Source organism: Wolffia australiana, chromosome 2 (genome assembly GCF_029677425.1).
Source record: "Wolffia australiana isolate 7733 chromosome 2, ASM2967742v1".
NCBI classification, from domain to species: Eukaryota; Viridiplantae; Streptophyta; class Magnoliopsida; order Alismatales; family Araceae; genus Wolffia; species Wolffia australiana.
This window is the reverse complement of record NC_135836.1, coordinates 11976873-11994312: the sequence shown is the minus strand read 5'-3', so window position 1 is coordinate 11994312 and position 17440 is coordinate 11976873. Positions and strand designations below refer to the sequence as shown.

At 44.0% G+C, this 17440-nt stretch overlaps 2 protein-coding genes across 2 annotated transcripts; both read left to right on the top strand.

Annotated features, from left to right (window-relative positions):
* Nucleotides 1–1742: 1742 nt before the first annotated feature.
* LOC144716871 (GDSL esterase/lipase At5g37690-like) lies at nt 1743–3371 on the top strand. The gene is made up of 5 exons (XM_078592131.1): nt 1743–2042; nt 2162–2277; nt 2366–2605; nt 2697–2946; nt 3020–3371. Exons 1-5 carry the CDS (start codon nt 1793–1795, stop codon nt 3220–3222), a joined length of 1059 nt encoding a protein of 352 aa, XP_078448257.1. The 5' UTR covers nt 1743–1792; the 3' UTR covers nt 3223–3371.
* Nucleotides 3372–14078: 10707 nt separating this feature from the next.
* On the top strand, nt 14079–17209 carry LOC144716241 (uncharacterized). The gene is made up of 5 exons (XM_078591344.1): nt 14079–14598; nt 14717–15362; nt 16087–16180; nt 16334–16480; nt 16778–17209. Exons 1-5 carry the CDS (start codon nt 14079–14081, stop codon nt 17207–17209), a joined length of 1839 nt encoding a protein of 612 aa, XP_078447470.1.
* Nucleotides 17210–17440: the final 231 nt, after the last annotated feature.

Genomic DNA, 17440 nt, shown 5'->3' with positions numbered 1-17440 from the left:
AAGAGCGGGATCACGTAGAGTCAATTCTATCTATCTAAGAATGATCACGTGGAGTCTAAGAATGATGCGTGCCACTTTCCTAGAAAATATAACTCTCCTATAGTTTATACCCTCCACAAAAAGACGGTTGTAACTAAAAGAACGCGGGACCCTTCGCAAGAACAATGAGAAGAAAGAGAAGAAATGGAGAGAGAGGATAGGGAGGAGAGACAGTTGACAAAAGATTGTTGTTAATCCATAAATCATATCATAAAACTGGTTCGCATTCAACCCAAATTAATCATATATAATTGCTGTTAAGACAGTTAATTTCTATAAATTAATCATAGCCGTTGTAACGGCTTTGTAAAGATGGATGCATACACTAGATTATCATCTATATATGTTTAACCCAAGCAGCTAGATTATTTTCTATCTATATTTAATTCTAGTCATCTATCTTTGAACTTATATTGAATTCTAGCAAATAATTCTCATAACAAGTATCGGGGTATGTGTTTCGACTTAAAAAACTAATGTTTTTACTAAATCCTATATGTCCTTTGGTGCTGAGCTGAAGGCTGACTAGGTATCGAGTTTCGCACTCCATTATTAGTACCACCCAGTGCGAATGTTTCACATATCACTAGTAGAGATAAATCGACTGGAAGGCTCAACATCGAACTAACTTTTTTTGTCGATTGGTGGTTTGTTATCGCTAATCCAGCCCAGATGACAAAATTTTACGACACCTCTTAGATGATTTCAGATGTCGTGGCCTGATTCTCCATAAAACAAACAATTAAACCCGAAATGCTGCATATTTAGGGATTAATCATTGTTTAGGGTTGATGTGTAAACAGAAAGTGTTTTTAAGTTTGTTGAAACTTTTGCCCAATCATTTTTCAATTTACCGTTCATAAATGCCTCTACGACATAAAGAGCGTCTAAGCGTTTCAAAATCATGATTAAGAACCGAGAAACACAGGTAAAACCCATCATACACGTCAATTATCGCACAATCGTGTCCTTGGCTGGACAATTTCTTTTGATCCAACGCGGTGAACTGATAGGGGCCCAGGATGATCTACTTACGGTAGCCTCACCGAGGTCCAGACGTCGTCCTACCCTATCAGGGCGAACCCTACACGAGCGGACAATCAAAAGTCTTCGGAATGAAATCAATAGAGCGTGGACTTCAGTTTCTATAAGATATTGTATGGGCACTATTTGCTGCACTCACTGCCTCTAAATACCGCAGACGGAGTCCTAAATCAATCACGTAAGGGACGCCTGTAATAACTTTTTATGCCAGATAATAATAAAAGATTTTCTTCCTAGCGGGATTCAAGCTAGATTCTAGTTGGACGAAGGGATTGCGGATCGTTTTCGATGATCTCTGACCCCTGCATGGGATCACTTTCACAGTTTATGCTGGGGAAATTAATACTGTAGCGAAAGAATTGGGGCGCTTCGTTGACCCAGGCTTCGATGTTGAACTCCTTCACTTCGGCATTCCTGGTCAACAAGGCACCGAAGGGTCCCAATCTTGGATGTTGAACTCCTTCACGTCGGCACACCTGGTCAACAAGACACCGAACGGACCCAAGCTTCGATGTTGAACTCCTTCACGTCGACACTCCTGGTCAACAAGGCACCGAACGGGGAGTTAATTGCCTTTATCAGTCTCCCGTGAAGTTGTGGATCATATCTACTAGAAATCCTTGTTAAATCACAGCCTATAAATATTGCCCATTGTCTCCTCCATTCTGGAAATCGTGGAAGCAATCGGGTACTTGTTCTATCTAGCAGAATGGAGAGACAGCCAATAATGATTCATATTATATTGGTGTTTGTCGTTGCGGTGTTCTTTACGGCGACCATGGTTAATGCCAACATCACGGCGTTGTACGTATTCGGGGACTCCACCGTGGACGTAGGAAACGACAACCGCTTGCCATTAACTATGTCGAGGGCAAATTTCCCGCCTTACGGAGTCGACTTTCCCGGCGGCACGCCCACGGGAAGGTTCAGCAATGGCTTCATTCCCATTGACTTTTTGGGTAATCCTAATTAACCATCTTCTTCTTCTTCGCGTTCTTTAAAAGGCTTATCAATGGCTATTTACTATAATCCTAATTCAACGTCCTCCGCTTAAGACGTGGTTTTCCTACACTCGCAGCACAGAAATTCGGATTCCAGGAGAGCCCACCATCGTTTATCTCCATCGTCAACGATGATCAGGCCTACCGCGGCGTGAACTTTGCGTCTGGGGGTTCTGGAATCTTCGATGCCACGGTAAGTCGCATATGAGCTCATCGCAGAATCCTCAATCTTATATTCTTGATTGTTTGATTATTTGCATGGTTTTTGATGGGCCAATCAGGGTGTAGGCATCTCCATCTCCCTGAACCAGCAGATCAGAAATTTCCAGGAAATCAGTTCACGATTGACCACCCGAATCGGCGGTCTTGCAGCTGGGACCAACCTCTCCAGCTCCATATTCATATTCAGCACCGGAAGCAATGACATTATAGGGTATTATGCGGTCTCTGGCTTCGTGGGTCCGGCATTTCGGGACCATTTCATCGCGCTACTGACCAACGACTTCAAAAATCAGTTAAAGGTCTGTGTCTCTTCTCCTTGCCCCCGCTCACTCGTGCTTTAAGCCGCGTTCAGAAGCAGGGAATTTTTTTATTAACTATTTGTCATGGCAGACTCTATACAATCTCGGAGCGAGGAAGTTCCTCGTGGTTGGGTCCGGCCTCATCGGCTGCCTCCCTATTCTTCGCGGCAAAGTCCCTTCAGGAGGATGTGTGGATTTCGTCAACAGTCTTTCTCGTCAGTTTAACAGCGCCACTCAGATTGCCTTGCAAGAGTTAGCCGCCAATCTTCCCGGCTTTCGATACTCCTTTGTCAACGTTTATGACTTCACGTCCCTTGTGTCTTCCGACCCGGTTTCATATGGTAAGTCTAACCATACCTGGTCATTTACTGTATGAGCATGGAACTGAAAGATTACTTTTCCGTTATCTTCAAGGACTTACTGATATTGCCAGCGCGTGCTGCGGCAATAATGCTGGTTGCACGCCGAACGCTGCCTACTGCTCGAACAGGGACGCCTACTTCTACTGGGACTTGGTTCACCCCACCCAAGCGGGGTACAAAAAAATAGTTGATGCGGCATTTCGAGGCCGTGAGTATGCCTCTCCCGAGACTATTTTTCAACTGGCATTTGGTTGATTGTAAGGACGAGGAGCCTCTCGACTGTTTCTGCTGTCGTAGGGCCGGAGTAGAATCCATGTAATAAAAGTCAGCGAGAGAGAAATCGAGTGCCAAAATGTGTTCCCGCTACTCTGCTGATAAATGGAAATAAATTTTAACCGAAACAAGACCATATGACATGAACCGTGCACAGGACAAGCATCGGAAACAAAGTCCGCTATTTTCTAACTCATCTATTGTCAGTAGTATGGTCTAATATATCCCCAAAGGAATCTCTGTTGTGTTAAGGATATTACGCCACAATAAAGTAAAAAATGAAAGCTTTTAGCACAAAAAGATTGAAAAATGCTAGACAGAACGACCAAAATGAGCCTAACTAATTAAACCAATCATAATACTCTTAACTACGGCGTCATGATGTATGAACACCTACCCCACAAGTAGTTTAATATAGAAATGGGCATCGGCCATGAAATACAATCGGATCTATCGGCTCCAGAATAAATTGCATGATCGAGAATTTGAGCACAGGGTTTGACCGGATCCTTTTTTAAAACAAATCACGAATTCGATCGTCATCGCTTGATTGGTCGACTTGATCGTTCATTTCGCTCAGCGCTTATCAAAACAAGTTGATCCAAATAGCAAATCTTTGGCAAATAGAATACAAACTATTATTCTATGTTATATGAAATGATCATTCATGATAATTAAATTAAATAATTTTCCTGTTCCACAAATAATTACTATTATGTTGGCGGTAATTTGAAAGATTTCGGCGGGTTTATCGATCAAATACTTGGGTAAACCCTGTTGACTACATTGAAGTAAAATGATCTCTATCTTATTGCTTTTTAAGTTTGGTTATTTTCTGGACTTTGATTCTGTATAGAGTTAATGTTAATGTGATAGGAAGGCGTAGTGCATGGATGTAGTAATTCGTTCCGGATGCAGGACACCCAATCAGAAGCACGAAAGGTGACAGGCGACGACCTGGTTGTGACTTGGGCGACTTTTTCTCTGTTCACGGGTCGTTTGGTTGACCGTTGACTGACGCTGTGAACGGGGATGTCCGGAGAGAAGCTAACGGGTGAGAAAGAGAGACAGAAGAGAGACAGGCCGCAGTATAGGGAGAGCGCAGTAAAGTGAGACCGTACAGCAGAGAAAAAGAGAGTGAAAGAGACGAAGAATGTGCCAGAGAGGGAGAGGGTCCATGTTATTGAGAGAAAAAAGATTCTTCAAAGAGATTAAGTATTATTTTTGGGAAGAATCTGAATTATTTCATATCAGGGTATAAGTATTATTTAGGATATGCATGCAAAATGAAGAGGAATGCAAGATTTTAGAATCATGTCATTCCTCTCCATATGGAGTCCCTACTCTTCTAAGACCACACATGCAAAGATATTGCAAGCCTTGTTTTACTAGCCTACCTTGCGCAGAGATTGTTTTCAAATTTGGAAAGGTTGTTTTAACTACCAAGCTTCACTAAACTTACTCGCGCATGACCATATGCCATTATAACCAACCATAGAGCTAGAGGTATTTGATATGTGTACGAACCATAACTATCTTAACTCAAAGTCCATCTTATAGGATTTACTTTTACCCTTGCTTCCCTTTACTCAAAGGTAAAATGTAAACCTTTCCTTTATTAGTAACCCTTTTATTTTTTATTTACTATTTTTTTATGATAGTCATGCCTAACAAACTCGTAATATTTTATTTTTTGAGTTTTACTAGTCAGCCAAAGAGAAGCCATGATAATTCAGAAATTCTAACTACACCCATGTAATACCCAATGGCAATCAAGGCTAAACAGATAGAACAGGATGGTAAATCTCACAAAGAGATAGAAATTCTCACACATGAGAATGGAAGAGAAAGCTCTCGGTATTTTCAAAACTATCAAAAAAAAAATGCCGATGCCAAAGGTTTCGTAATCCTAAAAGGGGCCCTGGGTTTCAAAACAGAAATTACAAGAACGCCACTGTAGTTTAATGAAAACAAGAAAAAAAATGACCAAAAACACGTTCAGCTGACTTTGAATAGGGACTGGCATCACCATGTTTAACATGTAATGATCAAGACCTATACATCACAGTTTACATTTTTAATTACATATGTTATTTATTATCTTCATGAGTGGCAGTGACTATAATACTTAGATTTTGAATGTGAAGGTGACTAAATGCACTATTATTTATTAATTGCTAAACAATGTGATAAATGTATTATTATTTATTAATTTTTCCACAATGTGATAAATGCAATATTATTTATTGTTACACGTTGTGGCATTAATCTATTTCATTAAATCAAAACTCGATAAAAAAATACTCTCAATCCTTGATCCTAGAAGCATGAGAAAAGAAAGTATGATCTTGTAACGATGGAATGCATCTCTAGATGGTATCACCCATGAATCTAGTCACTCTTGGCTAGTTTTTTAAAAACGAAAGGCTGAAGTACTACTATTATGGCAAGGAGTGTTGTGTGAATCAAGTATAGCTAGATCCCTTATTTTTAGGTAGGCAAGATCCCACCCATGTTTCTATAATTATCATTAGGTTGAATCTTCATTTGGAAGAGGAATTTGTTATTTTTTTAAGCCCTAACCGCAGAATTACCATCCCTCAAGCCACCTAATACCAAATATGAATCCATGTGTAGCAGCTTCACCACACTACATAATACCCATTGTTTTAGTTCCCAACATTTCTTATTCTTACAGGAACCTAGTGTCCACCTATTCAGCATATCAGTAATGTTGTGTCTCACCCCAAAGTCCATATATTGTCGGTTTTGTGATATCCCCTGGTGATATCCTTTTCTTTTTATCCTTTTTTCAATTTTTAGTATTCACCTTTTGACGTAGGACGACTACGGGGTAGACGAGGAAGGGCAGAACGATTGGGTATATGGGTAAGGGTAGGATGGATGTGTGTGAGGTATGACAAAGGAGAGAGGACGACAGACAGGTTGACGAAGGGAATTGGGTTTATAAGGAGGGATAAAACAATCCACAGAAATCCACACGGTCGAATCTGGACTTTAAAACCGATGAAAAAACCTGGTGGTGCAGCTCCGACCCTTATCTAGGGCGGGAGTACTGTCTTCCCCCACTACGACGATGCCTAAGCACCGAAATCAATACGTCGGATTCCCGTCGCGAGGAAACACTCGAGAGGGAGGTAGAAGAAGCAGAAACTCAAAACCAATTCAGATTCCGATGGCGGTGGAAACTTCCCGAGAAAACACTCGACGGAGAACACTTCGATACCAGAGGGTTTAGACGTTCCTCTGCACCATAGTGCGTGAAGAGGGAGTGGGAAATTCTGATCGTGATGCGGCTGGACGAATCCGGGCGTTGAGCGGCCCAGTGGATGAGGACGAGGCTGGACGTTCCGAGCGTTGAACGGCCCTGGTTGAGTGCAGTGGGCGCAGAGTCAAGCGTGGGCGAACACCCGCGCGCGCGAAGGGTGCGCGCAGCACAAGGAGCGCGCGGAGCAGCACACGGAGCGCGCGCGCAGAGTGCGCGGAGTGCGGCGGAGCGCACCCGAACGCAGTCTCGGGTGGCCAGGTTTGGGCGGCTTGGGCGCTCTTGGGCGGTTCTGGTGAGGGCTGCCTGGGTGGCCTTGGCGGGGCTGCCTAGGCGGCCCTAGCGGGGCTGCCTGGTGGCCTTGGCGGGGCTGCCTTGGGTGGCCTTGGCGGGGCTGTCTAGGGCGGCCCTGGCGGGGCTGCCTGGTGCCCTGGTGGGGCTGCCTTGGGCGGCCCTGGCGGGGCTGCCTTGGGCGGCCTTGGCGGGGCTGCCTAGGGCGGCCCTAGAGGGCAGCCTGGGCAGCCTTGGTAGGGCTGCCTAGGGCGGCCCTAGAGGGCAGCCTGGGTGGCCCTGGCGGGGTTGCCTTGGGTGGCTCTGGCGGGGCTGCCTGGGCGGCTCTAGCGGGGCGGCCTGGGCGGCTTGGTCGGGGCTGCCTGGGCGACCTGGTCGGGGCTGCCTTGGCGGCCTTGGCAGGGCTGCCTGGGCGGCCTCGGCGGGGTTGTCTCGGCGGCCTTGGCGGGGCTGCCTGAGCGGCCCTGGCGGGGCTGCTTGGGCGGCCAAGGCTGGGCGAACGAAGAGAGAGAGAGAGAGAGAGAGAGAATGGAGGGGAGGTGGGAGGCCGACGTCGCGAGGCAGCTCTAGCGGCGGCGGTGGCAGCAGCGGCAGCGGCAGCGACGACGGCTAGGGTTAAGAAGGATAGAGGAGGCTGGGCAGTCCTCCAAGAAGAGTTAACAAAACTCAATTCTTGAATTAATGACTGCCTAATGTTTCTTGAAAACAATGGCCTATATATAGGCCTTGGAGGAAAGAGAAAATGACGAGAAAATAAAGACGTGCGCCGTGTCACGCCAAAGGGCAGTTGTGGATCTGCCTCTGGCGTCGTGTCATGACGCGCGTAGGGACGTGCGTGGGTGGAGACGTGCTTGTCGACGGTTGCGGCGTGTTGACTTTGATTGACTCTGATTGACCGTGGTCCATAGTGGGTGTGTTGACTCCGGTTGACCGTGGTGACGCTTTCGATGCTGAAGTGTTGGCGTCCTCGCCATCACCTTTTCAACCTAAGGTGTTTGTTTAGTACTTTTGACCTCACATTCTCATAAAAAATAGATGTTTGAGACAGTTTTGGCACACCATCATTACGATAGTATTTAATCCATATGTTTGATAGGAATAAACTGTACATGTTTGCTTGTACCCCTTAAAAATAGAAAGAAAGAAAAAAAAAGAGAGAGAATAAATAAAATAGAAAATTGAGAAGAAGCATGAGAATAATTGGGATTTTTTTTGTATATATTTGCTTACCTCATGACTTCTCGTCATTATTGATGGTCATATGTGGTTCCAAACATTCTTAACTACCTTTACTACTTTTTTCTTCCATCACTCTCATTTCATCTAAAATCTTGGGACTAGGCTACCTAATGTGATATTTATCTTTTGATCCATGTCTATGAAATTTTTGTATCCAACATATCACATTTTTATTGCACCATTTAACTTTTTTCTAAACTCTTATAAGGGTAGTTATCCATGTTTTTATCCTCATTATACATTTCCTTTTCTTTGTATACCTTTGATATTTTTTGCTATCACGGAAATAGAAAAAAATGACCACTTTCCACTCTAAGGTGAGAGTAAGACTAGTGAAGGTTTCTAGACTTTAATTAGCCATACCCAATAAGAGAGTGTCCATCTTAGTGAGAAATATGAGGGCCACTTTTCATTGAAAGATGAGATCTTCTCATGATCAGAGTACCAAACCTAGTGAGAAGTAGGCCTCAGTTGATGACTACTAGCTCTTTCCAAACCACAATGGAGACGGTCATTAGTGATTTAGCATTTCATGGGATTATTCGAACTTAGAGATGCAAGTTATACTTTTGACACTCGCCACTTCTTTCTTCTAAGTCCAAAGACAGATTGATGACTCAAGCAGAGCATAAAGGCATTGCTAAGAGAGTCGCATTGAATCTAAATGCCAGCCGTGATAAAGTCATAGAGGTGTCTATAACTAGATGTGTTTTATATGAATTTTATCATTTACATATTACATTTGTCATGTTATTAATCATGTTATTTTAATATTTCTGAATTTCACCATACAAACCACTGTATGCTTACTTTGGGCATTTTAGATAAGCTTGCTTGATTTTCTAGTCAGTAAATTTTTTAATATTGAAAAATATTTTTTAAGTTATATGTGCATGTGTAATCTAGAGAATGCATGTGGGCAACATGATAGCTAGATGTGGCAGTTGAATTGATCTAAGCTACTCACAATGTCGAGAAGGAACAACGTAATGCGAAGATGCTTACTGCATATTCTTACAATTCGGCAAGATCATGACATTTTTAAAGTAGAAGTAAGCTCCCCTATGCTCTGTTGTTTCTTCCCGCACACCAAACAAATCAAGAACACACTTCATGGATCCCAAAAATCAGCACACATGAAATTGAAACAAGTTTAACAATGAAATTGATAGTGATCCACACCTCTATTTATATAATAGAGGGTATGGACAAGCGGGTTATGGCAAAGCTTCCCCGAAAATGTCAGCTTAGTCAGACCTCAGGACTGTAAGTTATCTCATTATAATGTTGGATCAATACTCGCCGTCCATTTTTTCTCGCTCTTTGTCATTGGTGATGGTGTTTCCTCTTTTTCCATTTTCGACTGTCTTGTTATTGCCACATATTGAGTGAGTGGCATGACCATCTCATCAACCATGATCACACAGTTCAAGAATGCCACATGTACTTGCAAGAGAAAAAATAGTATCTTTAAATATTGTTATTCAATATTTGTGACGTGGTGGCACATCATCCCGTGCCACATCACAGTATTGTCTTTTTTTTAATTTTAGTAAATGGCATGCTTCTGCGTGTCATTCTGATTATGAAGATGGAAAATATTCCCCAATCACTGCTTGACATGGCACATATTTCGGCCTGTTGCGTTAACATTCATCTCTTTTTTTGATCAACTATGGTGCAATTGTTGATTTTCCTCTTCGTTTTTAGATATTTTCTCATGTCATACAAATCACATTTATTGGGATTTAAATCACACATCCTCTTCTTATCAGTCCATGTCACCCCTGTAAATAAAAAGATAAAGATAGTGTTAGATGATGATTAGCACCTACTGGCATCCAGATTTGCAATGTCATAATTTTAAATTTTCATAATGATTAGGGAAACTAATAATCACAGATAGTCATGATTAGTAAACATTTGAACAATCGAATAGAGACACATTGTGGGCGCATATTCAAGGCAAAATATATATTATTTTAAAAAAATAAATAATCAAAAATTTTAATAAATATATATATTTCAAGTGAGCAAACTTGTATGACCACAAATCTAAGGTTAAACAGTTCATACAAAATATATAATGAATGAAAATTTTAAGTTATTCAAGAATATGATTCTGAAAAATCATTAAAAACTGTTATTACATTTACAACAATGAAAGTATCTTTGGGTTAATCATTTAAAATGTCGTACCACTTATTTAATTTTTTTTTCAAATATAAGTAACTCTAAATTTGACAGAAATATTGCAATAATTTATGGGTTATCTTTCGAACTAGTTAAGGGTTTTGAAGTGTTCCTTATTTTCAAGTGTTCAACCTGGTTGATGACTTTTAGAGTTACTTGTCGTAGGCTTTGGATTTGGAGAAAACTTGGAGTCATATTGGGGTCAGTTAGAGTTACTATTTTACGGTTCTGAGAAGCAGTTATAGAGGTGTGGGTGAAATCTTGGATCCCTCCAAATTACTCTCTAACTTCCCCTTTAATGAGGATCACAAATTGGAAAGGAAGGATTTTCAAATTTAAATTTCAGCTGATAGGAAAAGAGAAGGGAATGGGAAGGAGAAAAAATAGGAAGAAGAGGGCACTTAAGATCATGACTAATGTATAAATAGTTTACTCTGTATACTTACCTAATTCTGGGCATGCTCTAGAAGTGGCTATCCAGTAGCAAAATGATTTCCTTGTTCAACCTGATTGAAGTAAGTGGTTTGAAGTGTTCTTCATTTCTTCATCCTTTTCTTATGTAGAGAAATGCATGATCATGGTGAAACATAAGTATCCAAGTTTATAAATAAGCTTGGGTCTCATTTTATCATCATTCCCATCTATTTCATCTACATTATCCCTCTAGATGACCATCATCCAGATTTTGCAGAAATAAGCCCAAGTCCCTCTCTCAAACTAACTGCTAATATACAGATTCCAATTAAATATCATACAAATTAAATGAAACTTTCTATTAAATATGTCTATATTAGCATCTCAAAATTAACCAAACTGATTGATATAACCTCTTATGTGCTTTTATGACTTCTGTATATTTATTGGAATTGTCTTAGATATTCTGATGTCTTTTGGCTTACAAATTAATATTTGCGCTAGAAATTTATGAGTCTCTAGAGGCAATAAATATTTTTTCATAATTGTTCCGTATGTTTTTATAATTTTCAGACGACTAAGTCACTATGAAATGAATTTAGAAAATAGAAATGTATTTTTTTCTTTATGAAAGGAATTTATTTTATTTACTTGTGTTTTTAATATCAGTCTGCCACCTTGCACCTTTTTGCGGGCCAGTAGGGACCCTTGGGGTGCTGACATCGGTGCCGCAAGAGCCTTTAAGAAAATATTAATGTTTTTTTATTTTTTGGTTTTTATTTTCTCTCTCTTTGATCGGTTAGGACTTGCTTGTATGGATCTCAGTTCAGTGATTGCCTGGCCCATAAAAAAAATCATAATTAATGAATTCCTGGATCTCAGCCCAGGAGACACCTACATGGATGAGAGAGAATACAGATATAACAGTGGTGATGAAACTAAATGAAAACCAAGATATGTTGAGATCTCACCGTCTGAATCAGCTGTAATTTTAAGGAGTTTCCTCTTTTGAGACCATATCTATCAATACAGTTGGATTATAAAACTAAAGATATAAGGATAGAAAAAAAACACCACGGAATCTCACCCCAAGCAAGTTAGCTAGGAATGACATGATTGGTGCTTCTTAAGTCAAAACTGCTTGGCGCTTGATCTATTTTGTAAGTTTATGGTTGAGTCTTTGAAGAAGGCGGAAATGGGGTGTGAGTTTTGTCTCATTTTTAGTATTGTGCTTCAATCAAATCTTTTATTTCTAAAGTTACTCAAAATTTTATAGTTTTGAGCAAGGTCATCTCCTCAGGAATTGGCTAGTCGAGTTGGAATTGACTATTGACTTAGACAGTAAAGAAACGAAGGAACTTATGAAGATGATTCTAAAAGGAAATTCAACTATTGTTTTTAATTGGATTCAAAAAAGGAGAATGAGGAAAATTTTAGTAGAGGGTTGGTGAACTTCAATGTGTGCATAAGGAACTCCCCAAAATGGTAGTAAACAAACACCACTAGGTGTTTGTTGTGTGTGATGTCTAAGAGCAAACAAGAGAGAGTTTCGTAATGACTTTATAAAGGAAGTCCTGCCTAATGGTTTTATCTGGACCTGAAATTTTATCTGTTTGAGGTACAGGAATATTAATGATTCTAGGAATGTTTTGGATAATTTTTAGAAGTCGTTTGGTTGGATGATTTTGAGGGTCAATACATGGAGGAAAGGTGTTTAATAAAATGCCTAACTGAAGAAAATGGATTTTTGTGGATTCTTTATATATTTTTAAGATGACTTCCAAGTCCTGCACTGCGGAATGATTTTTAAAATCTTGTATCTAAGTATGTAAATAGATTAAGAAGTTTATCTTCCCAGATTTGATTATATATTTCTATAGAATTTTAATTGGTTTAAAAGTATTTTCAAGGTGGTGTCAAAATCATTTAGAAGATGAGTCGATCAAGTGTTTGAAGAAATGTACCAGAGAGGTTTCAACCTTTTTCTGTTTTTTGGTTGAAGTCGAATTATTTAAATTTAGAGAAATGGATTGAGGGTGATTCTTGAATCCTTTCCTACACTGAATGTTATATCAATTAAATCCAAAGCAAAGATGAATTAGTTACCATATTTTGGCGGTGGATGGAGGTCGCCAATGGCTTCTGACCTTCGTTCCGGCCATGTCATCCTTCAGGTAAGTATTCCTTGATCTTCCTCTAATTTATCCCTCTTTTAACTCTCTCTTCAGGTGTTAGGCCCCGAACTAGGCGGCATTCCTTTCCCAGAGGCCTACGTGCTTATTGGGAGGGCATGTCCGTGTATTTGGCTCACGACATTAAAGGACTGAGTCATTATGGGTAGCGATGCCCAAATACCTGATCTTTGAGGCCATTGCCCCTGTACGTGGTGATACACTACAGACGGTGCACGTGCCCGTCTCCGCCCAAGGCAGGACGGATCAGGTACGGACTGTGCATGCTGGGCGCGTAGGCTGATCAGTGTGTGTGCGCGCGCACCAACGCCAAGCGCCACGCACAGGCGCCAACGCTACTTATCAGCACTGCGTGCGGGAGCAGGAAGTGCCGCGCGTGGGTGTGAGATGCGCAGGCCGGGCGGCGTGTCACGATTGCAGCGCACGAAGTTGTGCGGGGTGTCGCGCAGCATTGCGTGTGCAGGGCGTGGGGCTAGGAGACATCCTGCGAGGAGACTAAGGCATGTGGCGCACACAGACTACCGAGACGGCACAGCGGGTCCATAGCGCTCCCGGGGGTAGTGCTGGGCACGCAGCGCCCAGCTCGGGGGCGTTGAATGCAGCGGCGTCGCGCAGACTACGTGCGAGGGTGTTGATACGGGTGCCGGTGGCGTGCGTGATTGTCAAGGCAGGGGTGGCGTGTGTGATCGCCACGTCCGTGGGCACGCGGCGCCCGGCCTGGCGCACTTGTGTAGCGGTAGAGCGGGCGCGCGCGCACGGAGCGGCGGCCTTGAGGCGGTGTGGCGACATTACCTCGACGCAAAGTGCCTCGTCTCATTCGTTGTATCACCCCTTGTCTTCCCCCACGTAATTATCCCAACGATGATGCACTGTTTCATGATATAATGCAATGACCCTATTCCCTGATGGGGCTGCGTCCCCACCATCTCGTCTAACCCCTTCTATACGATCTTAAGCAATTGCAAGGCTTTCGCTTTAAGAGATCAAGGCTGCTTAGTGTTTTGCCCTGAACATTGAGGCCGGCACACGCCAAATTCGAGCAAGAGACCTAGCTCGGGATTTGACCGTGTGACAACTGGTATCAGAGCCCGGTTGGATCGCCTCCTCCTGTGCTTCTAACTCTGGTTGAGGAGATGAAGTAGTTTCGCGCCCAGTTACGCAAAGAGCGGCGGTAGAAGGAGAAAGAGCAGAGGCTCACCTCCCGCATGCTACACAAGAATGTCATGGGTTTGAAGACCCACGTTGACAAGAACTATGATGAGTTAAAGTCGGAGATAAAAGACTTCCTTGCGGAGACCCGCCAGAGGTACGAGGTCCTCGAAGAAACTAATAGACAACATGAAGACACCATCCGGCAGCTGACCGAGATGGTCCTGACCCTAAAACTCAAGGTGGAGAAGCTGGAAGAAAGCCCCAGCAATCGTCCCAACAGCGACGATGGAGAGAATCACTCACTCCCTCAACCGCGGTTTGACGGGTCTCGCAGGGAAGACGCAGTGGCGGATTTCCTATACGATTGCGATCGATATTTTGGCAACAGAGAACTCTTAGACGAAAGAAAAGTAATGCGGGCTAGCTACTTCCTCACAGATGAAGCAAAGTTGTGGTGGCGACAACGAGAGGACTATGGAAATTGGCCACCTCCCACATACGAAGACTTGGTGCGGGAGATAAAGGAAAGTTTCATGTTGCACAACACGACGTGGATTGCGAGGGAAGAACTTGAAAACCTCAAGATGACGGGTAATCCAAGGGAAATATGTGGGCAATTTTGTGTCCATAATCCGGAGGACCACCGACATGTTTGAGGTATACAAGCTCTACCGCTTCGCTAACGGCCTTCCCCACTGGCTCTAGTCAGAACTGGAGAGGAGACATTGTAGAGACCTAAACTCGGCCTACAAGGTCGTGGAAAGTATGGAACTCCACCCCACTAGACCCGCCAAAGCAGAGGACAAACCCGTGAAAGGGAACAAGCCACGCCTAGAATGCGGCGATGCACTAGCAGTACCAAGCAATCAAGGCCTAAAGAGGAAGTTCAAGCCAGGCCACTACAAGAGCCCGAGATTGTGGAAACAGAATCCGGGCGGTGGGGGCAACAAGTTAACTTGTTTTGCTTGTGGAGGACCCCCTTTCATGAAAGATTGCCCTAGAGGGACGCTAGCGGCCACCAACGTTAATGCGATGATTGTGCCGCCGGCCGAACCGGATGTTCTCGGGGGAAGCAGTATGGTGACCCTAAACCCCCTTCAGTGCTTAGCGGCACTACAGATGGGTGCCCCAGTCCAGTATGAGGGCCTAAACCTTGTACACATCCTGGTATTGATCAACGGCAAACCCTCCACGGCCATGATTGACACGGGGGTGACGCACAACATCCTCGCCGAGAAAGAAGCCAAGAAACTCAGCTTGAAGCTGTCCCCGAGTGCCGGGAAGATCAAGGCCGTCACCTCAGAAGCGCGAGACATCGTCGGCATGGCCAAGGGGGTGCTGTTGCAAGTGGGAACGTGGGAGGGCCAGACCAACTTCATGGTGTCCCCCATGGATGACTTCACGGTCGTCCTGGGTCTTGACCTCCTAATGGGTTCACGCGCTGTTGTGTTTCCCTAGTACCACGGCGTGCTGTTTTTGGAGGGATCTCACCCATGTTTCGTGAGGGACCAAGGGTACCAGAAGCCGCGTAACACCACTCTCCTGTCCACCATGCAAATTAAGGACAGATTGAGGAAGGGAGAAGAGACTTTCCTTGTCACCATACAAGGGTCAGCACCCCGGGAAAAAGGGTGAAAGGCACGGATGTGCACCAGCCCGTTTGGTGGCACTAAGTTGGGGTGACGACGACAACAACAACCCTAATGCAGCTACGGGTGGACTACCGGGGCCAATTGCGGACGTACTACGGGAGTTTGCGGGGGTGATGCCTGCGTAACTCCGTGCGAAGCTGCCGCCTAGGCGGGATGTGGACCACGAGATTGAATTACTTCCCGGTACACGTCCCCTTATGTTGGCACCTTACAAGATGCCCCCCACCTACCTAGACGAGTTGAGGAAGCAGCTTCAAGAATTGCTGGAGAGCAAGCTCATCCGGCCATCCAAGGCCCCCTTCGGCACCCCAGTTCTCTTCTAGAAGAAGGACGGGTCGCTCTGTCTTTGTGTGGACTACTGAGCGTTGAACAAGATAACACTAAAAAATAAATATCCTATACCGAATGCTGAAGAGCTGTTTGACAGGCTCGGCGACACTCACTACTTCTCACGGATGGACTTGAAGAGCGGGTACCACCAAGTGCAGATGAAGGAGGGGGATGAACTGAAGATGGCATACGTGACTCGCTACGGATCCTTCGAATTTTGCATCATGCCCTTCGGTCTCACGAACGCACCTGCTACTTCTTGTTGCCTTATGAACAATATTTTTTGGGATTATGTCAATGATTTTGTTGTTGTGTACTTGGATGATATTCTCGTATACAGGTAGAGCATGGATGACCATGATCCTCACCTAAGGAAGGTGAGGGAGCACGAGCTCTACCTCAACCCGAACAAGTGTGAGTTCACCTTGCACGAGATTGAGTTCCTCGGACACCTCGCCGGGAAGGAAAGTGTGCGCATGGATCTCTCGAAGGTGAAGGCCATCAGGAATTGGACAGAGCCAAAGGGAGTGCTACAATTGAGATCTTTCCTTGGGTTAGCAAATTACTACCTGAAGTTCATCAAAGGTTTCTCCCGACTAGCTGCCCCTCTAACGGATTTGTTGAAGAAAGATGTGAAGTGGCAGTGGACAGACCAGCGTCAAAGAGCATTTGACAAGTTGAAGAATGTAGTCTCCAACGAGTCGTTGCTCCGATTGCCCAAGTTCAACAGACCGTACGAGGTACATACTGATGCTTCTGATTTCGCACTTGGAAGTGTCTTAATGTAGGACGGACACCCCGTAGCTTACGAGAGCCGCAAGCTGAACGACGCAGAAAGAAGGTACTCAGTGCACGAGAAGGAGATGACAGTGGTGGTCCATTGCCTGAGAGTTTGGCGCCACTATCTCCTCGGAGGGAAATTCGTGGTCTACACCGACAATGTGGCCACCAGTTGCTTCGAGTCCCAAAAGAATCTAACCCCAAAGCAAGCGAGATGGCAAGACTTCTTGGCAGAGTTTGACTTCAACTTGAAGTACAAGCCGGGGCACGCCAATCAAGTGGTCGACGCCCTGAGCCGCAAAGAACCAGAAGTTTTTGTGGCCGCTCTTTTAGCGGTCCAAGGAAGCATCCTCGACGAAATCAAGTTGGCGCTGAAAGATGACCCAAAAGCTGTTCGCCTGATGAAGCGCATTACTACGGGCGAGACCAGAAGGTTCTAGATGGAGGATGGCATTGTATACGCAAATGGGAACAGGCGGTATGTGCCGTGTGTGGGTGGGTTGCGCCAGAAGCTCCTTTATGAAGCACACGACGCTCCCCACGCCGGACACCCAGGGCAGGCCCGGACGCTTGCACTCCTGTCGAGCAGCTATCACTAGTCGGGAATGGAATGAGATGTAGAAGCCTATGTTCGTTCGTGTCTGGTGTGTCAACAAGACAAGACGAAAAAG

What these genes read in the sequence shown, in the direction of transcription:
- LOC144716871 (XM_078592131.1), top strand. Translation starts at nt 1,793, where the DNA reads ATGGAGAGACAGCCAATAATGATTCATATTATATTGGTGTTTGTCGTT. An exon ending in CATTCCCATTGACTTTTTGG is followed by an intron (nt 2,043 to 2,161) that starts GTAATCCTAATT and finishes CTACACTCGCAG; the next exon opens with CACAGAAATTCGGATTCCAG. An exon ending in CTGGAATCTTCGATGCCACG is followed by an intron (nt 2,278 to 2,365) that starts GTAAGTCGCATA and finishes TGGGCCAATCAG; the next exon opens with GGTGTAGGCATCTCCATCTC.
- LOC144716241 (XM_078591344.1), top strand. Translation starts at nt 14,079, where the DNA reads ATGGGTTTGAAGACCCACGTTGACAAGAACTATGATGAGTTAAAGTCG. An exon ending in ATGAACTGAAGATGGCATAC is followed by an intron (nt 16,181 to 16,333) that starts GTGACTCGCTAC and finishes GTATACAGGTAG; the next exon opens with AGCATGGATGACCATGATCC. An exon ending in TGCGCATGGATCTCTCGAAG is followed by an intron (nt 16,481 to 16,777) that starts GTGAAGGCCATC and finishes GTCTTAATGTAG; the next exon opens with GACGGACACCCCGTAGCTTA.